This window comes from Nycticebus coucang, chromosome 8 (assembly GCF_027406575.1).
Source record: "Nycticebus coucang isolate mNycCou1 chromosome 8, mNycCou1.pri, whole genome shotgun sequence".
In the NCBI taxonomy this organism is placed as follows: Eukaryota; Metazoa; Chordata; class Mammalia; order Primates; family Lorisidae; genus Nycticebus; species Nycticebus coucang.
This window is the reverse complement of record NC_069787.1, coordinates 91564751-91587456: the sequence shown is the minus strand read 5'-3', so window position 1 is coordinate 91587456 and position 22706 is coordinate 91564751. Positions and strand designations below refer to the sequence as shown.

Here is a 22706-nt window from a genome sequence, read left to right as displayed (position 1 = left end):
TGTTAATTTCTTATAATTATGGTATAAGGAGGGAAAGTTATCTTGTACCTGTGCCTACCTCAATGCTGGGAAATTAATGGCTCCTTTCTTTTCCCCACGCCAACCACAAATCTGGCTGTTTTTCTGGGGCCATTTGTTCCAGACACTAACTCTTCTGTTCCCTCCTCCCTTGGTCACACCTGACTGACTACTTACTCTAACACAAGTGTTTTATCCATTTTGTTCAACTTATTATAGTAACACTGTGATGTAGGCATTAATCCCGATTCACAGATTGGGAAACTGAGTCCCACTGTCCTGTCAGTAAGTGGCCAGCCCAGTACTCTACACTGGGCCTGTCCACCTCCACAGTTTGTGCTCTTTCTGGTATGTCTCACAGCTTCCTGCTCATCCCATTTCACTTTTTCATGGAGCACTGCAAAAAATCCTACCCATTTGGAATTTTGTATGTGCAGGAAATTTGTAAACATTTCTCATTGTATATCAAAGCAGTACCCTGCACACCATAAATGCATCAATGTACAAAGTTATGATTTAATAAAAAATAATTAATTAAAAAAAAGAAAAAACACAAATTGCGGATCAAGTAGTGCCTAAATAATGGGAGCAACACTTGTCCTCACTGCACAGCCACACACCAAAGCCAGAAACAAAACTGGGCACCCACCTGGGGCTCCCGGCTCTTCTGGTTTCCTCATTTTGCATCAGACGTATTGTTCATTCCATATGAAAACAGATATAACATGTCCTCACCAGGTAAAGTTAGAAAAATACAAAAGTGCATAGCACTCTGGGAGACTAAGGCAGGTGGATTGCTTGAGCTCAGGAGTTCAAGAACAGCCTAAGCAAGAGCAAGATCCTTCTCTAAAAAAAAGAAAAACTAGCCCAGTATTGTGGCATGCAGCTGTAGTCCCAGCGGAGGCAAGAGGATCTCTTGAGCCCAGGAGTTTGAGGTTTCTGTGAGCTAGAGCACTCTACAGAGGGTGACAGTGAGACTCTGTCCCCCCCCCCCAAAAAAAGGAAAAAGGAAAAAAGTGCACAGAGGAAAAAGCCTACCATCACAAAGCATGGTCATCTCACCACCTAGAAATAACCACAGTTCACATTTGTCAATATATTTCCATTTTTACTTGTATGCACATATATGCAATGTATTTTAAAGATGGGCTTTACAATGTATAGTTTTATCACCTGGCTTACAACTGAATATATTGTGAACATTTTCTCTCTTCTATGAGTTAAAATAACTGTTTGGAGAAAACATAATTTATTCAGCAATCTTGTTGGGAAAATTTAGATGTAAGTTTTTCCCAAGGAGTTGTCGTTCTGTTTATAATGTCTTGATAAAATAAGGAAGTCCTTGTCTTTTACAGTTTTCTATGCTCTTCTATTTAGCCCTTTAACTTGCTTCTTTACACCCACCTAGTCATCAATCAAGTAACCCATTTTATCTTTTCCAATCCTTTTCTCCCACTCACTTCCTCTTTCCTACCAATCTCCCTGAAACACAGCAGACTTCTACCACCACATCACTCCAGCTCCTCCCCTTAAAGTCTTTTTCTTCTAAAGATACTGTCTTTATAGATTTTGATCAACTCTACTCAAAATTTTATCCTCGGTTCCATATTAGGTTTAGTCTTCAATAATCTGAGGACAGAATTCAATTGTGTGAAAGAAAATATTAGTAAGAAGACTATGGTAGAGTTACATATATCAAGATACATAGGACTTGGGCACAATATAGCTGACTTTTTTTTGGAAGAAAAATTTCTGGGGAGAGCACAGGGCAGAGGTAAGAAGCACTTGGTACTTTAAGAAAGTGTTAGGGACCATATGGAAATATATTCATTCTTTCTTTCTTTTTTTTTTTTTGTAGAGACAGAGTCTCACTTTATGGCCCTCGGTAGAGTGCCGTGGCCTCACACAGCTCACAGCAACCTCCAACTCCTGGGCTTAAGCGATTCTCTTGCCTCAGCCTCCCGAATAGCTGGGACTACAGGTGCCCGCCACAAAGAAATATATTCATTATTTCAAGGCAACTAACAAATGATCATCTTTCAGTTAGGACACTGGAGCAGAAGACCTTGCTGGTCATGAAATATGCATGGTATCTATGCTTCTATTTCCAGAAAAAGTCAAATATCCACTAATAGTAACTTTGTATAGAAAAGCAGATGCTAGCTAACATAAAAATGATCCGTGCAGACAGTGGTATTTCTGGAGTTCGGGAAGCCTCTGGGTGCTCATCCACCACGTGGCCGCCTGGAAGGAAGGGGAGCTTGGTCATTAAAGGAAATCCCCCAACAGTTTATCCTGCTGCCCATGCATGTGGCATGTTTATCTGAGCCAAAAATGTGTTTGGACCCAACTATTTGATGAGGACAGTATGCTTATGGGATCAACAGTACTGACCACACAAAATTCAGACTCTCCTGAGAAACTCTTAATAATAAAAGTTGCCACAAGCCTGCTGTTCTCTTGATCTTCTCAGGACACTCTCACACCTGCACCCTACCCAACAGAGGATGCCTTCAATTGCGGGGATGAGCAGAACTCGGTGAGGCTCTCAAAAGGGGAACATGTTTTGGGCCCTAAATTCCAGAAAAACATGGTTATCATTCAACCCACACTTAACAAACACCTCTCTTGGGCCTGACATCCAGGATGCAAATGACAATGATACAATCTTTGTTGGGGTTGGGGCTCCATCTTATACTCAGTGAAGTGTTTGCTTTCCTTTACTTCCTGGACTTGAATAGTTTCAATTTCTAACATTTCCATGGGCCAGAAGTATAAAGGCCTTTCAACTTTGGTGGCCCTAGAAAGTAGGCTCAGATCAGAGTAGGGAGAAGACCCTCTGATCTTCTCTTATTTTCTCCCCCTCTAGGTCCTAGCCTTCTTTTCATCATTTTTTAAAACTCATTTGAGGAAAACAATCAATAAGGTGAAAGTATTCTGGGACCAATCACTGGGGATGGCAGTGCAAGGGCTATTTAGCCCCCAGGAAGATGTTCCTACAGGACTGGGGTTGAGGTCAAGCCTCGGGTGGAATGTACTATTGGGGTGGGTTCTGAATGAATTGCCATCCTGGAGATAGTTTGACTCCCTCTGCCCAGAGGAAAGGAATACTGGAGAACAACTCTTGGTTAAATAAGAAACTGAGTCTTTTCTTTCTTTCTTTTTTTGGAGACAGAGTCTTACTCTTTGCCCCTAGTAGAGTGCCGTGGCATCATCATTGCTCAGCTACCTCAAACTCCTGGACTCAAGTGATCTTCCTGCCTCAGCCTCCTGAGTAGGCACTTGCTACAAGGCCTGGCTAATTTTTCTATTTTTAGTAGAGATGGGGTCTTGCTCTGCTCATGGCTGGTCTCAAACTCCTAAGCTAAAGTGATCCCCCTGCCTCAGCCTCTCAGAATGCTAGGATTACAGGTGCGAGCCATGTACCCTGCCATGAGATGAAGTCTTGTTTATTTTCCTCAATAAAAGTTCACACAAAATAAAATGTCAAATGGACTTGAACTCTCCATCTGAAGGGTAGCAGGACTAACGACGTTTCTGAGAAAGTCAATATCCAGCACTCCAAGACGAGTGTTTCATCTGGAGTCCTCAGAGCTATTACAAGCACAACTTTGGCTGTCAGGCTCCCACAGGTTATGAGGTATGAGAATAGGTCCCATTAACTAAGCATTCTGAAAGGCAACTAAGTCACCCCAAAGGGTGACAGCTGGGGGAGAACCTCTGCTTACCACACCCAGGTAGAAATGTCTGAGGAAAGCAGCGGAATTGGCCACGCCAACATTTACACATGGAGCACTTCCTGGGCAGCCAGGTGTCATGGGGCACAGAATCGCAGCTCCTGAGAATGGACAGGCAAGGCAATGACCATGAATCCGAAATTCTCATTCTCCTTCCCTCTCCTCTCCACCCCTCCCTGCCCTGTGAATGGCTTACTCTTTGCGCACATCATACTCGCAGTTCCGTCCATAGAAAAAGTGGGGACAGGCACAAAAGGACCCCAGCATGCAGGTTCCCCCATTCAGACAGCAGGTTCTGTTTTGCTCCTTACCTAAAAGGTACAAAGATGTGGCTAAGGGTGGAGAGATGGCAAAAGAATTCCTGTAGAGAGATGGCAAGGTTCATAAAATGCCAAGGACTTGATCTCCCCAATGTGTCTGCAGATGTCTAAAAGTTGTAAACCTCAGAGAGTACGACTGTATGAATGAGTGCTGCTTTTGCTACCTGTGCTTTTGAGCAGAAAAATCATTTTCATACACAGGGCAGTGGCGGTTCCAGGAGTCCCCCAGGGAGGTAAAGTATACAATGCCTGTCTCACTTCCCAAACTAAAAGCAGTCCAACCACCTGTCCAGTTCCAAAACAAAGCATCCACGCTCTTAGGTGAAAGAGCATTAAGAAGGAGATGAATGAAGGACCAGGATACAGATGATTCAAGGCAGGCAGATCTTACTGTGCTGTATTTCCATGGATGGCACGAACTGGAGAGATGGAGGACGAACTGCAGGTGCCTCCTGGGACTGAATGCTGTCGTTTCTGAAGGACAGGTCTTTCTGAGGTGGATGTGTAAGTTCATGGCCCAACCCTTAAAGACAAAATCCACTCAAGGAGTCTGTATTTCAGGCCACATAAAAATGTTAGTGATCAAAAGAACAAAAAGTCTCTCACCCACAACTAATCCCAGTTCAAAAGCTTTGGAAAAGGCCATGATCAAAATCACACTAGGAAGAGGAAATCAGACATTAGTTAGCAAAACAAAGAAAATAAACCCTACAAATTCACACCCCGTGCTCTCAGCACGTGGACAAGACCACAGACCACTAAGGAGAAACAGCGTGCCACCTTTCTTTTTTTTTCTTTTCCTCTTTTAAAGGCTGACTAATTCAGATAACCAAGAAAAATGATGAAAATAAAAGTCACCAATATACAATTCTTTTCATTACATATTATTTCTCAGGCCCTGTCTTTGTATGCACATAATTTTAAGTAGATATGAATCTTTTATCTTGTACTTCACATAATATTTTACAATTTATATTTACATATTATATATTTTTCATCCTGTATAGTTTTCATATAAGAATTTTAAAACAGCTGCATGATAGTCCAAGTTATTGACAAATCACATTTTACAAACTATTTCATTTTAACCAGTCAAAATGTTTTCAGGTTAAAAAAAGTTTTTTTGCTATTATTCTTAAAGGTTTTTTGCAAGTATAGACTCTGTCTAAACCTTTTCAGTAGGTTTTTAATTTGGTTTTGATATTGACCTTTGTTTACCCAAAAGTAGGAAAACACTATTTTCTAGGCAAAGCCATTAATATGATTGAAACTGTTAGAAGCCAAAGGCATAGTTGGAAGTAACTGTGTGAAGTTCCGAGTCTTTCAGGAAAAACAGCAGAGACCTTGGCAACTCTTCTAAGGTTTGAGCAAGATAGAGTTAAGCAACTGGTGGAGAGCATTATTTACTAAACTAGTAATCTCTAGCAGTTAAATATTCACATTCAAGATTAGCTCGTACCTGGAAGAGAAGCGCACCATCTTCAGTAGTCCACAGCTGTTAACAATTTAGGGGGTAAAAAAATGTTAGCATGCCCTTAATTCAGAGTCATTTTCAAAACACCCAAAGGAAAACATTAATTCCTAAGTGAAAATGGCGACTTAAAAAGGAAAAGTATTCCAGATGAGAAGTACACCTTCTCCAGAGGGCCTTGGGAGAAGCAGGAGCCAAGGTGTCCCGGAAAACTGGGGCTTCTTGGCCCCAAATAATGTCTTGACCTTGAGCCCGAAACTCCGCCTTACAGGAATTCTCGGGCTTTACAACAAACCCCAGGGGTGGCGGGGAGGGCGCAGGGGAGGGCGAGGAGGCGGAGGCCCACCAGCATTACAATGCCCAAACTCTTAGGGGAAGGGAGGCTGCCGGCGGTAAACCGACCGAAAACAATCAAGAGAATGGAAAAGGTGGAGTCCGGGACAACAGTGCTTAACTAGCCCTAATAACTCTATCCCTAGTTGCAGGTTTAAAATGTCACATTTATTCTTTTGAAAATAAGGTAAGTCAACTACTGTCAAGTTGGTGATTCAAGGTTGGAGGAGTGGTGGAAAATAATTACTTTAATTAGAAAAACCTAAGCACCAGGTATGGGTCTCTCAAGACATCCGATACTTTGTTACTAAGTTTTATTTCTTGCGATTTGCTTCCATCTTTGTTTTTCCAAGAAAAGTGGTTTGCGCCAGGTCCTCCACCCGGGGCGCGCTCTGCCGGGTGAGGGTAAGACTAGGGAGCTCGCGCTGACAAGTTCAGCGCAGGCGGGTTCCCTCCCCACCCCCGGCGGGCGCAGCGAAGGTGCTTTGCAGGCGGAGGCTGGCTGGGCGCGGACGCTGGGGATCTGCAGTCAGATTGCCAGGCCTGTTGTAGGAAAAAGTTCTAGAAACACAGTAGTGTTGTCCCTCAAGGGAGGCCATTTCAGCTTTGCCACTGATTGTGACCTGACTTTTCTCTCAGTCTCCCAGCGTCTCCAGTGCGGCCTCTTCCATCCCCACCTGCCCAGCCACACCTCACTGGGAATTAACCCTAGACTGAGATGTGTCACGTGGAACCGTCTAAGTGTTTATTCGGTGGGCCCAGGAAGACAGGAAGACGCATCCTAACATCTCAGTCCTTCAGGTTACTTAGTTACTAAACTTAGTCGTGAGTTATTTTCTTCAATAACTTAATTCCAGTTTCTAAAGGAAAGCCTGGCGTTTCGCAATTGGCCAAGCATACAATCTGAAGCTTTGATATAGACCTGTTTACATCCGTCTCTACTTAGTGGGTTTAGGTGGGGGCAGAAGGAACTGGTAACAGGCCATTTCAGCATCAGCGCCAGGGATTCACAGGTACTACTGAGAAGAACCTTTACTTCTACACCTGATCTTGGGAGCATTAAACTTGAAATTATTTTCATTGAGGGAATGGGGCCCTCTGCAATCAATGCCCAGATGCAGCAACATTTTCAACTCAATAGCAGCTGACGATTTAATTCCTACTGCACTTCAGCTCCTCCTCGTGTGTACTTTTTAGCTAGATTCCTCAGGTGGCAAGCTGAGACGCAGAGGGGACCAACTTGGCTTGTAGCTCTAGGAGGTGTAGCTTGGGGGAGGGTTCAGCAGTGGGTGAGGTGACTCTGCCAGTCCTGGAGCTGCAAGAGGCTTAAGGACCTCTCTTAAAACAGAAACTTGAGGCTGCAGGGCCCTTAACAGTTTATTGTGCTAAGAAGGTAAGTAGTGTCGACACTATAGTCTCACCTTGTGGACCAGACAACTAGTTCCATTTGAGGATTTCAATTTTTCAGAGATGGGGCAGGCCAGTGGCAGACTTGTACACACAGCCCTGGAGCTGCGACTTCTTTGTCTAACAGGGCTGTTTTGGGATTTGTCGAGTTTGAACTAGGACCCCTACAAATTACCTCTTCATTTTCGGAGGTAGAAACGCCAGTCCCCAAATCCATACTTTGGTATGGCTGGGCTAATTTCAGCCCTAAGCCCAAGCATGCCAGCCCTTCTGTCACACAAAATTCCTTCTCATCCGAAGACCAGAAGCCACTGAAAAGATTCCCATTCCCCACAGGTGCAGAGCAGAGGAAGCCGAGTGGACCCAGGGTAGACAGCCTGGGCAAAATTTTGGAATGGGGAGAGGAGAAAAGAAGGGTAAGGCTGTGGTGCTATTGGGCTGGGGATGCAAGAGCTGTTCATTTAACACAGTGGTTCTCAACCTTTCTAATGCCACAACCCTTTAATACAGTTCCTGTGGGTCGCGACCCATAGGTTAAGAACCAATGAACAGGTATTGAGCTAATCTCCTGCTAGGTTGCTTGTAGACTGGGAGTGGTCTCTGGGGAAAGAGTGGAGAGGAAGACCCCCCCACTGTGAGTTTGGGAAGAACAGTAATTCATGATTATAATTGTGATTGCAAAAAGTTGCTGCTGCCTCCAACTAGGAGAATTGAATAGCTACCCTAGGTCCAGCTAGCCAGCGGACCTCTCTGCTCTAGCACTGCTGAAACTGGCCCTGCCCGGCCTCTGGCTAGTGAGTGCTGTGCCAAAGGGTTATGGCTAGAACTGGGGAGCACTACAGCACGGGGTTCCCAAATCACAGGCAGCTGGTACAGTCACCTTCTCCCTCATGAAGAGCACCTCATGAATAGCTGAGAGTGAAAAACAATGGTCTTGGTCTCCGACATTCCCAGTATTGCCCTAGAACTGTTGTATTTTAAAAACTGGAGCAAGAGAGACAGAATTGTGCTTAAAACAAAGCAAATAAACATTTTGAGTTAAAACTGGCCAACCAACCAAGAATAATGGAACCCGAAACATGGTAATCAAAGAACAGACTCCCAATGTCTGTCTAAAATCCATGAACGAAAACAAACTTGGAGAATGGGATCAATTTTAGTCTTAAAAAGCCAATTAAAGCCTTGTTTCAGTGGTGGATAACATGTAGCATTAAATTCCAACTTAAGAGTTTGTCAAAAGAACAGCCATTTCTGCAGCACAGTGGCAGTGTTTCAAGGTCCAAGCCTCCAGTTATCATAGGGCTCCCGGGAATACCTTTCTCTTACCTTTGTCATAGTCCCCTGAAAGTTGGAGCAGGCCAGAAGATGGAAGGGAGCAGAGGCAGAGCTGAGGAACTAGGTATCTATACATACCCTCCAGCCGAGGAATGGTGGGGCCTTCCTAATCCCATCAAGCTGAGCGCCCTCCTAATCCCATCAAGCTGAGCGCCCAACAATTTATGATAATACCGGCCTTACACTCCCGCTGAAATGTTACCTACTCAGCCTGCCCAGCCAGGTTCATTAACAAGCTAATGGCTTTCTGTTCTCACCCGTGAACTTAACAAATAGCAACTGGAACCCTATTGTATTTGCCACTGGTCTCTGTGTGGGGTTTAAAGAATAGATTCCTGCATGCAAAAAATCTGCAATCTCAGTGGGGAAGGCAAGCTCAAGTGAGTCATTTTAGAGCCATATTGTTATATAAATGGTGTAAAAGGAATGGAAAAAGGCTGAATTTTTTTCCCTGTGTGTAGAACATTAGAAGGGACACATGTGTCTACATTTTGTGATGCACTTCTTTGTACATGTATCTTGGTCAATGCTTAAAAGCGAATTCATCTGGTAAATTGCTACCACTGGAATTTATTGGTTATAGGGTTATTATTTCCCAGAAGCCTGCACCAGACTCCTCTCCTCCTCTTCCTCCCCCCTTTGATGTGGAGAGCTCATTTCTCATGCACTTACCAGCTCTGGCTGCAGTAAGCATCTTAATTTTTGCTATATGGGATGTGAAAAAGACTATTTCATTCTATCTTGGGTTTGCATTATTCCTTATGTTTATTGAATGTTTGTATTTCATTTTCTGTGACCTGGCTGGTAGTTGTTAAAGGCTCCTTGAACTGCCTTTGAGACTCAGGCTAAATGTCATTTGCTTTGGGAAGTTCTGGCTGACACCATTCTCCTTCCCCTGGCTTCCAGCTGTGCTGAGAGCCCCATCCTGGTATCCTCTGCCCCAGTGTTTACCTTGTCAACACTGTATTGTAAACTGCTTGTTGTTTTTGTCTTTCACTAACTCTTCCCTCTTATCCCTTACCCCCCTGAACTAAGAGGTCCAGAAACCTGGTTTTCCAGGAATCACAGCCTCCCCAACTAGTGCAGCAGCTGCCTCTGCTGGGTTTTGTTGTCGTTGTTGTTTTTTGGCTGAATCTTATTCCAATTCTACATCCATGACAGAAACATTAAATCTCAGCTCTATTTTCCAAAATGGTGGTGTGGCAAGCGCGAGGTCTTTGGGAAAGACCACAGGAAAACAACTTGTTTCCCAGTCCTGAGCCTGGAAATATAACAAAGAATACCTTCTTCCCTCAACAAAGAAGGGAAGAAAGATGAATTCTAAGTATGTACTCCAATCTGTCACTGATATGCCAGATTCTGGGGAATTTATTTAAGAGTGTTCACCATGTATAAGACAAGATAATTTTGATGCACTTACTGGAAACCACAGCAGGGCATGGACAGTCTGATTTAGACTATTAGATGTAGTTATGGTTTAGGATTTTTTTACACCCCAATCTTTCTCTTTCCAATTAAATTCAACGAATATCGACTGGCCAGTTATTCTGTGCCAAGCACCATGGGGTGGGTAGAGATTTCAAGGTTGGACTTCTGCTCCCTTTCCCTCTCCCCTGAGAAGAGACAGGCCCAGTAATCTAAGCCAAGTGCCATTTTAGTGTGATCAGAAAACTGCAGATAGGAAGAAGGCAGCCACTTCCTGACTTCCTGCTGACCAGGTTGAGGCTGAGTGGATGGGCAGACAGACTCCTAGGAGTTAAATTTGGGAAGGAAAGCAGGGGTCCGACTTGGTTTTCACAAGACCTGGAGAATCTCATTTAGAAGTGCTTCTTAAGTGGATTTTGCATTTGATCACATACAGGCATTCTTCACAGATCTTAATGGGTTTGAACTGCAAAAGGAGAGAGGGAGGCTGTGGTACAGGGCCCAAGCTGCTATCAGAATGGGGTAAAGGAAGGTCTCCAGTGAGATGTCCTGTAGGCAAACAACCCCGGGCACTTTGAAGTGTGCCTTCCTCCATGGAAACTCATTTGATTTAGGCTGGACCTCTGACCTGTGGAAACTGTGAGTTAATCAATGGGTATTGTGTTAAGCCTTTAAGTTTGTAAGAATTTATTATACAAATTCATAGCAATATAAAATTAATACAATAAACACAAAAATACTTCTACTTTTTTTTATTGGAATCTATCATGCACTTATAAAATTGGATGAATGAATAATAAGGCTTCCATGTTAATGAATTATTCCAAAGTGAGTATCATCTGACTGCTAGAAGCACAGAAGTCTATCTCAGGCCTGTTCACAATCACTACCTTCTTCCTCTTCCCCAAAGCTCTCTACCTATTTCTTACACCATAGATTGGTTTTCCCATGGTTTTTGAGTTATATAATCCTAAATGTGTACGTGTGAGTGCCTCCTGTCATTAAGCACGTCGGTGTGAGTCAGTGAGGTTGTTTGGAGAAGGTGGCTCATTTCATTATTTTATAGTCTTCCATTGCATATTATACTAAGATTTAGTACCATTATTGAAAGGATTATTCTTGTATGACTGCTTAATATGCCATTTCCACCAGGAATCAATTGTTCATGTATTTGTGAGTCTTTTTCTCTATGTTTATTATGTTCAGGTAGTCTATTTTATTTTTATTTTTTTATTATTAAATCATAGCTATGTACATTAATGCGATCATGGGGCACCATACACTGGTTTTATAGACCATTTGACATATTTTCATCACACTGGTTAACATAGCCTTCCTGGCATTTTCTTAGTTATTGCGTTAACACATTTATATTCTACATTTACTAAGTTTCACATGTACCCTTGTAAGATGCACCGTAGGTGTGATCCCACCTATCACCCTCCTTCTGCCCATCAGGTAGTCTATTTTAGATGTTCTCATGTCAAAGTTCCAGGGTCATTGCCATGCCAGACTGATGAAAACACTAAAGTTGTGCTTCTTGATTTTCTCAACAAACATGTTTAATGTCAGGGAGCCAGGTGAGGGCACATTCCGGGCACATTTACCTTGTCTTTGGTTACTTAACCTCAGTTTCATTATCTGTAAAATGGGGATATGCACACCTACCCCACAGAGATGCTGTAGGTCAGTGATTCTCAACTTTCCTAATGCCATGACCCTTTAATATAGTTCCCCCAACCATAAAATTATTTTCATTGCTACTTCATAACTGGAATTTTGCTACTGTTATGAATCGTAATGTAAGTATCTGATACGTAGGATGTGTTTAGGTGACCCCTGTGAAAGGGTCGTTCGATCCCTAAAGGGGTCGCAACCCACAGGTTGAGAACCGCTGCTCTAGGTAGACACCTACTATAGCTCTGGCACATGGTAGGAGTTTGAGATGTTCCTGTCTTTCTACTACCTCTTCCCTGTGGGCAAGGTCAGGCAGCATGCACCCATTCACTTATGCATTTGTTATTTCTACCAAGTGTCAGGTAATAGGCTGGGTGCTATGAGTACCAGGCGTTGAACAATGCACAATGAACATGCCCTTTTCTTAAGGCCTCACAGTCAAGAGCACATGGACATGCGATTTGGTGAGTTTGCTTAATAATAGAGGGTCTGTGCTGAGTATGATGTAGTGGCCAAAAGAAGCAATGGGTCACTTTTCTAGAAGTCAGAGAGGGGAATCCTTATTTGCAGATCAAAGGCAGGAAAGCACGAATGGGCCTGGTGGAAGGAGGGCACAGAAGCAGTGTGCTTGGGCTGGCCATGAGTGATGGAGGCAAGCAGTGGTGATGCTGGTGACAAGTGAGCCCTGAGGGCCAACAGAGACAGATCAGGGAGACCTTGCCTATCAAGGAGCTGCCTTCTTACTGTAGTTGTTCTGCCAAGAACTCAAGGAGGAGAGTGTCCTGAGCAGCTCTATGTGTTTAGAAAGATCTCTTTGGCATCAAAGGGAAAGCAGACTGGTTAGAGAAACTGGGGGAGACTGTTGCAATAGAGCAGCCAAGAAATGCAGGGGCCTCGAGTGAGACTCAGGAGTGTGAGAAGGGAAGGGTGGGGAGATGGGGAGAAGGCAGAATCTACAGGGCCTGTGGTGGCTCAGTGGCATGGCAGAGGCTGGTTTTGAAGGACATCTGCAGCTTCTAGTTTCCTAGGGACTTGGAAACCAGAGGTTTGTGTAGAAGGGTAAACAGGCTTCTGGATGCAGTACAGACTCTCAGAAAGATCACTGGCTTTGTGTCTCACAGACCTGGGTCCAGTGACAATGTCCACCTGAAAGCTGGGAGTCCTGGGTCAAAGAACTTAACCCCTTGAGCCTCATTTCCTGGACAGTAAAAGGGCTTGAGTATTTCCTCCCTTTTAGTGTTGTTTCCAATCTGTTCTATCTATAACAGGGAGAAAGTGCCGGCATATGTACATATGTATTATGTACAGAGAGTAGCACCCTTTATCTCCTTCTATTATTTCAGAAAGGTGGCTTCTGATATTTGCCACATTTTGATGTAATGTTATTAAATACCTAGAACTGTGCCTAGTGCAAAGTAGGCACATGTTAGCTATTATTTGTGTGTGTTAGTCTTTTTTTCTATTTTTGAGACAGAGTCTCACTTTGTCAGCCTTGGTAGAGTGCCATGGCATCACAGCTCACAGTAACCTCAAACTCTTGGGTGCAAGTGATTCTCTTGCCTCAGCCTCCCAAGTAGCTGGGACTACAGCGCCCACCACAATACCTGGCTATTTTTTTAGAGACGGGGTCTCACTCTTGCGCAAGCTAGTCTCAAATCTGTGAGCTCAGGCAATTCACCAGCCTCAGCCTCCCAGAGTGCTGGATTACAGGCGTGAGCCACTGTGCCAACCTCGTGTGTGTAGTTTTTAATATTTTTCTTTATTGGCTTTGTGTGTATGTTTCATTTTAATGGTATAATCGTCATACCAAAATTTGAAATAAAAGAAAGAAAAAGTTAAGTCAAAATAGCTTTCCATCATTATACCTGAAGAGTTTCCATTGGGAATTTTAGGCCTGGCATTCTTGATGATTTGTGTGGCTGAAAGGCAATGACTGACCAAAATGTCCCTGGGTAGATCCAATGCATTGGCAAAGTCATCCTCCGGGGGCGATGGTCAGCATTATGTCAAATTTGCAGGTGAACCAGGTGGACCAATACAGCTTTCAGGACACAGGTGACATGGCTTACAGGGGTAGAACTGGCTCTGGTGACCACAGTTATACTTTTGAAGAAGTTTGGCTTCCTCCCAGGGAAAAACTAAATAAATACGAATCTTGGAAAGAAGGGTACACTGCTCTGAGTCAGGATCCTTAGTGAGTGCTCCCTGTGGCCAGTCCTGTGGTGAACGGGAGCCCCTGTCTGAGAATTTCCCACTGGGGTTGTTCCAGGCTAGATTCTCTGACTCAGGCCAGTGCAACCCAGTTGAAACAGCATGCCAGCCTTGTGTGTTAAGTTTAAACTTTCCAGTAGCCACATTGACAAAGTACAGAGAAACAGGTGAAATGACTTTAATAATATATTTTATTTAACCCAATATAGACCAACTATTATCACTTAATCATGCTGTTAAGATAAAAAATTACTGAGATACTTTATTTTTAAAAAACAGTAAGTCTTGGGCGGCGCCTGTGGCTTAAGGAGTAGGGCGCCGGTCCCATATGCCGGAGGTGGCGGGTTCAAACCCAGCCCCGGCCAAAAAAGAAAAAAGAAAAAAAAAACAAAAAAAAAAAACAGTAAGTCTTTAAATAGATGTATATTTTATGCTTACAGTTCATCTCAGTTTGGATTAGCCACATTTCAAGTGCTTAGTGACTCCACGTGGCTGTGGCTGCTGTGTTAAGTGCTGTAGCTCTGCTGTTAAGGAATGTGCCATGTGACCCGTGAGGGCCAGCACAGCCTTCCTCAGCCCAGGAGCTGTGCTTCAAGGTTTTAGAAGACGGCAAATATGGAGTGGCCAGCCAGGAGCCCTGGCCACCTGCTCCCACATCAGTCAAAAGCATTTAGTAATGGTCATTGAAATGAAATGCAATGTTTATAAACTTTTGAAGTTTTCATTCTTTTATAGTCATGGGTGCTGGGTTAGTGAGTCCAGGGATTTTTTTTTTTTTTGAGACAGTCTCATTGTCACCCTGGGTAGAGTGCCGTGGCATCGTAGCTCACAGAAACCTCAAACTCCTGGGTTTAGGTGATCCTCTTGCCTCAGCCTCCTGCATAGCTGGGACTAAAGATGCCTGCCACAATATCTGTTTAATTTTTTCCATTTTTAGTAGAGATAGGGTCTTGCTCTTGCTCAGGCTGGTCTTGAACTCCTGAACTCAAGCAATCCACCTGCTTTGGCCTCCCAGAGTGCTAGGAGTACAGGCTTGAGCCACCACGCCTGGCCCAAGGATTTTCTTCAAAGAAAGCTTCACTGTGCTTGTGACTCACATTTTGACAGGAGCACTAGACTCAGGCGGGGTGTGAGGAAAGCAGTTAGTCCACCCACGGATGTGCGGCTGAGCGTGTATGTGGAGCCCCTTTGGATGTGGGGCATATGTGTCCACATCCCCACGGAGAAGCTGAAGCAGTGGGCTTCAGACTGAGCCCAGCTGGAGCCAAAATGCATAAAAACATCTTGAGCTCTTGGACACCATAAGGCTGTTTCCAGGTGTGTGGGAGCACTGGAAAGGGAGGAGCACAGGGCACAGTCCTACCTGCTGCCTCCGGCAGGTGGTCTCTCTAGATACACCCAGCCCACACAGAAATGTCTACATAGTGAGTTTAGTATGATAACGTGTAATAACGATTCCTATGCGACCATAAGTACATAGCTTAAAATACTTCCTGGCTCACATCCTGACTGTGAATCTGAAGCAACTGTGGAGATGCTGAAAATACTGATCCCTGGACCCTACCTGGGCTTACTGAGTAAGAGCTTCCTAGGAAGAGAGGGGCCACCAGGCCTTGCCAGGGAGGAGCCAATCCTGGGTGTCCCTGTGCCAGACTATGCTCATTCCAGACCCTTACCACTCACTGTGTGATGGTTACAGATATAGACACACTCTGCATTTTAGTATGATCTCAGGGCTGGGCACGGTGGCTCCCACCTCTGGGAGGCCAAGGCAGGTGGATTGCCTGAGCTAAGAAGTTCCAGACCAGTTGAGGTTGCTGTGAGCTATGACACCATGGCACTCTACCAAGGGCAACAAAGTGAGACTCTGTCTCAAAAAAAAAAAAAGAAAAAAAATCTCAAGTGGTTTGGGTATACGGTAGCCAGATAAAATATAGGACATCTAGTTAGATTTAAATTTCAGATAAACAATTAATAAGGTTTTAGTATAAGTATGTTCCTTGTAATATTTGAGACGTATCAGAAGTTATTTGTTATTTATCTGAAATTCAAATCTAATTGTGTTCTATATTTTTATTTGTTAAATTTCTTACCCATATTTGGGTACATATTATATTATTATTATAGTATGAGGGGCCTGGGCCAAGCAATGGCCCACTTCTTCAACATTACCATAATAAAGGCATCCCATTATATTCTGAATACATTTATGGAAATTTTTTCCCATTTAAATATGATTAAGCTTTTGAACATGTAGGTGTGTCATAAACTGAAATAATGTTTAAGTAGCATCTGAACTGAAACTGCCTTTTCATTTCTTTTGGCTTAGAAAACCAGGAAACAAAACCAAACCAAACTAAACACTATCTAATAAGTAGGTAACTTACATTATTTATCCAAAGAGAAAAATAATCTAAAAACATTACCCTAAGTTATAAAATAGCAGATCTAACACTTAAAAGATATGATTTAATATAGTCACAAAGATTTATTGTCCCCCATTAACAACTCAGCATATAATTTTAACTAATTTAATTATAAATGTCAACAATTAATAGATGTTAACAATTAGAACAGAGAATCTAGAGATGAAACCATCCTAATATGGCTATATGATCTTTGACAAAGCAAATTTACCACTCACAGGAATTGACTCTTGATGTACAAAAGATTTAAACCTAAGACATGAAACTATACACATCTTAGAATAAATTGTGGGACTCCCTTAAAGATATCAACTAGGTGAGGAATTTCTGATGAAGATCCCATTGCTAATCATAGCAACAACAAAAGTAAATGGGACCTGATCGAGTTTAAAAGTTTTTGAACAGCCAAGGACACAATCCACAAAGAAAATGACAACCTACAGAGTGGGAGAAGATACTTGCCGCACTGGAATCCTGTGTGATCTTCAGCAGGTTAATCAATCTCTTTGAGTCTCCGTTTTTTCACTTGGAAAGTAGGAGAAAAATGACTGTTGTTTGGCCAAAATGAAATTTTATGCTTGAATCCATCATTGTAATATCTGACCTACCAATAGGGATCGTTAAGTATCCACTCCATATTTTAATCATGGTAATCATAAAATCATGGTAAACATAAAATAAACTTTCTTTTTTAGGTACTTTACTTGAGCATAAAGACAGTAAATATATTGACTTTCTAAACCAAAGGGAAATGTCTTAGGAAATGTCCTGGGTGGAAGGGTGAAACTATTTGGAGAATGTGAAGGTCTAACATAGTTTACCTCTGTGGTTCAGGGACTATTTTCAAACTAAACAAAGTAAATAAACTTCATTGCAGTTTGAATCTCATTATTTTAAAAAATAAAATGAGAATAAGCTTTAGGCCCTAGAACCATTTTTAGAGACATTTCTTCACCAAATCACCAAAGTCAAAAGTAAAAAAAAAAAAAACAAAGTAAAAGTATATTTTGGGAGAATTTCTTACAGTGTCTGACAACACTGGTCTGTACCTGTTGTATCCACCCCCCACTGCCCACCCCCATTGGTTTGTACCTGTTGAAAGCTATTCTTCCAAAGTATACTTTGTCTTTTTTCACTTTTTACTGGAGCATTTAAAAAGAATTGATGGGCTGGGCACGGTGACTCATGCCTGTATTCCTAGCACTCTGGAAGGCCGAGGCAAGCAGATTGCTTGAGCTCACGAGTTGGAGACCAGCCTGAGCAAGACTGAGACCCCCCTCTCTAAAAATAGCTGGGTGTTGTGGTGGGCACCTGTAGTCCCAGCTACTCAGGAAGATGAGGGAAAAGGATCACTTCGCCCAAGAGTTTGAGATTGCTGTGAACTACGACACCATGGCACTCTACCAAGGTGACAAAGTGAGATTCCGTTTCCAAAAAAAAGAAATTGCCCACAAGTATCCAAACGCAGAATTTATCTATACTCATATAGAGAAACTCCTATACTTTTATGTTGCCTTTTCCAGAAAAAGTTCTTTTAACTTTAAAATTTACACATTGCTAGCTCAAGTTATTGTCAAAGTTGAAAGTCTATAAAACAAAACAAATTTGGTGATTGGGAGAAGAAATGTCCCTAAAAATGGTCTTAGGCCCTAAAATGTATTCTCATTTTATTTATTAAAGTAATGATGTTTAAACTACAATGAAGTTTATTTCCCTTGTTTAGTTTGGAAGTAGTTCCTGAGCCATAGAGATAGATAAGCTATATTAGACTGGCATATTTTCCAAATATTTTTAACCATCCACCCAGGACATTTCCTAAGACATTTACCTTTGGTTCAGGTAGTCACTATGTTTACTTTCTTTGTGTTCAAGTCAAGTATCTAAAAAAATATTTTTTGTTTACCATGATTTTATGTTTAGCATGATTATTAAAAATATGGAGTACATACTTAATAATCACTTCAGACATTACATGAGTTGGTTCATTTTAGCTTAACTAGTCATTCCCCCCCCACACACACACACTTTAAAGATGAAAAAATTGAGAATCAAAGAGATTCATTAACCTGCTGAAGATCACACAGGATTCAGCCTGGATTTATGTGACTCTAAATCTCAAGCTCTTAACGACCAATATACTTAATTTCATGTACTTCCTATAATGGTCGAATACCAATGGTGGGGTCAGAGACTGTGGTGACTGACAAAGGCTGATGACGTTCATGTTCTCTAATCATCAGGGAAGTGCATAATCAACTCCACATTGAGGTACCACAGTGTGATAACCCCAGGGAGAAGGGGTCCCATTGTAAAGTCCCAAAGCAACAGATGCTGGCAGAGAGAAAGGAATACTCATACGCTGTTGGTGGAACTGCAAACTCGGACAATTTGTTTCTAAAGTAATAAGGAGATTGCTCAAAGAACTAAAATAGACTTACCATTTGATCCTATAATTACACTACTAGGTATCTATCCAAGGAAAAAAGTCATTTTGTCATAAAGACACCTGCACTCCAATGTTAGCAGCACATGTCACAATCACAAAGATGTGGAAACAACCCAAGTGCCTATCAGTACATGAGTGGATTAATAAAATGTGGTGTGTGTGTACATGGAATATTATTCAGCCATAAAAAGATGGAGATCTAGTATCTTTTGTAAAAAACCTGGAAATATTTGGAGACCATTCTCCTAAGTGAAGTATCACAAGAATAGAAAAACAAATACCACATGTACTTAATACTAAACAGCAACTAGTTGATCAACACCTGTGAGTTCAGATGGAAGCAAAACTCAGTGATATGCAGGTAGAGGGGAGAGGGAGAAAAGGATGGATAAAGTCCCATCCAATGGGTACGCTGTTTGGGTATGTTGCACACTTTCTGGGACAAAGATATATCTATAATTCTGACTTTATCCACACAAAAATAAGCTATGTAACCGAAATGTATATACTCTCATTAACAATCTGAAATAATAATAATAAAATCCTGTCTCAGTTTGGCATACACCTAAAAAAAAAAAAAACAAAACAAAACCAAGTCTTCTAGTTAATATAAAAATGTTTGAAAAGGAATGTGTAAGAATTTTCATGTGAAGCTACCCAGGTATGCTAGAGGTAAATGTAGTAGAAATCTGTGTTCATTCCATACCTGTCCACATGATATGTCATTTTTATGTTTGTGCCAAGAAGTACAAAGGTCAATAGCAAAGGTGAATAGTGCTTGGTCAGAGCAACAAATGTTTTCTCCAATACATAACTTAATATGGGACATTAATCTACATGTTGGACATAAGTCCAAATAAAAATGGATTTGTCATTCATACAGTTATGCCTATTATATGGATTTATAGTGAGTTAAAACTAATTTGGTAATTTCCACCTACCTGTATCTCTTTTTGTGAAGTTTCTTTGCTAACATATTATTAACACTATCATCATTAGTACGATTGTCTTTTCATGTATAAGGTAATGTATTTAAATTATTAAATTCAACTTTATACTCATCAGCTGTAAAAAATATACCTAAATTCTATGCTGGACATTTACAAATAATTATTTTATGCTTCAACAACAAACAAAAGATTTATTGTGCCCCGTTAACAATTTAGCATACAAATTTAAATAATTTAATTATAAACATCAAAAAATAGAAAATGTACCATATAGAACATAATCCTTTTAAAATAATTTTGGCAATTAGCTTTATTTGTATTTATTAGATAAAAGGTATTTCTAAGTTACAGGGCTTAGGTACATGAAGAGCTGTTGCCATGAAAGGGCAGGAAGGGTTGGGAGGATGCCTGGGTGTCACACGCCTGCGGCGTGATTATTGATTACTGTCAAATTTCACAATGTTGGCTATTCGCAGAACGTATCTGTCCAACTAGTAAATTCTCTAAAGATAACCTAAACTCACATACATTTCAGGAAATTAGAAACACATATAAGGATGAAATTGAGACCTTCGACGTCCTTTGCTTCCAACACTGAAAAAACTTACATCCCCCTGGTCATAGGGCGCTGTAATCCTCCTTGTTGGGTTCCCAGCTTAAGGTGCTAAGAACACGCTCTGGCCCCGTTTTATTCCCACGCGTCAGGATTTCCAATGTGAAGGATCCAGGGTGTGTGGCAGACGTGCACTAGTCCTGGTTCCAGGGCTCAAGCTGGCCGGTTGCGGTCTGCTCTGTGCCAAATCCTCCCCTAAAAGATCTGTTTTGTCTCAGGCTGGTCTGACTCACATAGAATAGATAGATAATCAGCGCATGCCCTCCAGATCAGGTTGTCGGCTTACAAATATAGCTCGTTAGCGCACAGGCACTGGACGCTCCGCCGCGCGGGCTCTTCCGGCCGCTCGGCGGGTGTAAACAGCCTCGAGCGGATTACGTGCGACTCCGGGGAGGTGGCGGTAAGGGTCTCGGGTGGCCTTCCCGGAGGGCGCGAGGGCCTGCCGGACAGGGGAGGGCCGCGGGCGCGCTCCGCTTGTTTATGTGCGACCCTGGGCGGTGGTGACCTCGAACCAGCCCAGGCTAAGCGTCCCTAAGGGGGCCGAGGACGAGGCCTCGATCTCTGTCGAGGGACGGCGACAACTGAGCCGGGGAAAGGGGGACGCTGTGGGGAGGGAGCATTCCCTCCCATTGGGGACTCCTGAGCACTCCTGCAGACTCCCTTGGGGCCACGGCTTAGCCCAGATCTTTTCTGGTCCAGAGCGCTGTCCAGGGGAGATAAATCAATTTTGTTTTTGTATCCTCTAGTGCCCTGAAAAGTATGAGTGACACGGAAGAGACTCTCACGTCCCCTGACGTGGGGTAGGGGATAGGCGGAGCGGAGGTGGGGTGGGGGTGGGGTCGAGGGTGGAAAGTGATTGGAGTCCCAGAGAGTTGAATGGCTTTAAGTGGCTTGGCCTTGCTGCTGGCTTTTTTGTTGGATCAAGCTCCCCCAGAATTCAGCAACTGAGGGGTTCACCATTATTGTTCCAGAGAACCTCTACTAACCATGCAGGGTGGAGAAAAACCCTCAGATGCTCAAATACCTCTTGTTTTTATCTTATCCTGTATGTAATTGGTGACAATGGCCTTGTCTGAATTTCCCTTTTTTTCTTTAAAACAATTGACTTTTTTTGAGCCTTGCTAGATGGCAGGACTAAGCACTGGGCACAAATGGTCATATGTAACCCTTTTGCTAACCCCATGAGCTTGGTGTTATAACATTGTGTCCACAGGAGGACACTGGGGGGTTCAGAGTGGTTAGGCCATGTTCTCAGGGACTGTAAGCCAGTAGGCAGGGCTCCAGCCTAGGCAGGCTGGCTCTGATGCAGTCCTCTTAATCCTATCTGGACCTTCTAGCTCCCAGGCTAGATTTTCTAGCTTAACAAATTACCATAAAAATAATCAGGTGTCCCCAGGGAAACGGATCATGTGGCACATATCTAATTCAGAATTTGGCTGTCTATACTAACCTTACTCAAATATGTAGCCCATACCTACCCCACAATTTCTCTTTTTATTTTAAGACAGGGTCTCACTGTTTTGCCCAGGCTAGAGTGCAGTGACATCATCATAGCTCATTGTAGCCTCAAACTCCTGGGCTCAAACAATCCTCCTGGCTCAGCCTTCTGAGTAGCTGGGACTATAGGCACCTGCCACCATGCCCAGCTAATTTTTCTACTCTTTGTAGGAAAAAAAAGATGTCCACGGCATCCTTCTCTGTGCAGGGTCTTGGTTTTGCTCAGTCTGGTCTCAAACTCTTGGCTTCAAGTCATCCTCCCTCCTCCAATTCCCAAAATGCTAGGATTATAGGTGTGAGCCACCATACCCCACCCTTATCTCACTATTTCTATCAGAAAACTCACTCTTTATTCCAACTCTGAGGATCAGGCAGTGGCCTTATTTGAGGAGAGAATGGAATTTGGGTTACCAAAGCTGCTTGGCTGCCATTTTATTGTCCCATTTTGGTGTCTCTAGCAATTACATTGGTTACAGTTGTTCTCTTGAATCTGGCAAGGCTGATGATAGAGGTGTTCACAGTGAGGACACACCTGGAAGCATGCTGTGGAAGGCCTGGAACTGGGCAGCCCAAGGGAAAGAGGGTCTTGGGGGGCAGAAGGGAAGGAGGGAGCCAGGCCTCTATCCTCATGGTTGGTCCAGGTGACCCCTGCCTCCAGCACCATTTCTCCCTCACCTCTCCCCACCTCCAGAAGTGCACCTATTCCCAGACTCCTCCAGACCCTTCTCATGAGATGCTCTGAGATGGAAGCCCTACACCCTCTCTACACCTCCTGCCTCCCAGTCCAGGCTGTCATTTGACAAGAAGGGAGAAGACTAGGTCACCATAAAGTCCCCCCCC

At 42.9% G+C, this 22706-nt stretch overlaps 2 protein-coding genes across 3 annotated transcripts in view; one reads left to right on the top strand and one right to left on the bottom strand.

Annotated features, from left to right (window-relative positions):
- Positions 1-1864: 1864 nt before the first annotated feature.
- Positions 1865-16994, bottom strand: TDGF1 (teratocarcinoma-derived growth factor 1). 2 transcript variants are annotated; one of them, XM_053599906.1, is made up of 7 exons: positions 16802-16994; positions 5535-5570; positions 4682-4734; positions 4467-4598; positions 3952-4066; positions 3747-3856; positions 1865-2262 (listed from the first exon to the last, which is right to left on the bottom strand). In XM_053599906.1, exons 2-7 carry the CDS (start codon positions 5552-5554, stop codon positions 2147-2149), a joined length of 546 nt encoding a protein of 181 aa, XP_053455881.1. In that variant the 5' UTR covers positions 5555-5570; positions 16802-16994; the 3' UTR covers positions 1865-2146. The 2 variants fall into 2 exon arrangements, with proteins under 2 accessions (XP_053455881.1, XP_053455880.1); XM_053599905.1 differs by lacking the exon at positions 16802-16994 and having other exon boundaries at positions 5535-5819.
- Positions 16995-20041: 3047 nt separating this feature from the next.
- The window catches only part of LRRC2 (leucine rich repeat containing 2), a 35352-nt gene continuing 32687 nt past the window's right edge, over positions 20042-22706 (top strand). Inside the window, exon 1 of the mRNA XM_053599903.1 lies at positions 20042-20769. The gene's annotated coding sequence lies outside the window, so the exon portion shown is untranslated. The remainder of the gene's footprint in view (positions 20770-22706) is intronic.

What these genes read in the sequence shown, in the direction of transcription:
- TDGF1 (XM_053599906.1), bottom strand. Translation starts at nt 5,554, where the DNA reads ATGGTGCGCTTCTCTTCCAG. An exon ending in ATCCATGGAAATACAGCACA is followed by an intron (nt 4,067 to 4,466) that starts GTAAGATCTGCC and finishes TGTACCTTTTAG; the next exon opens with GTAAGGAGCAAAACAGAACC. An exon ending in GAGTATGATGTGCGCAAAGA is followed by an intron (nt 3,857 to 3,951) that starts GTAAGCCATTCA and finishes GTCCATTCTCAG; the next exon opens with GAGCTGCGATTCTGTGCCCC.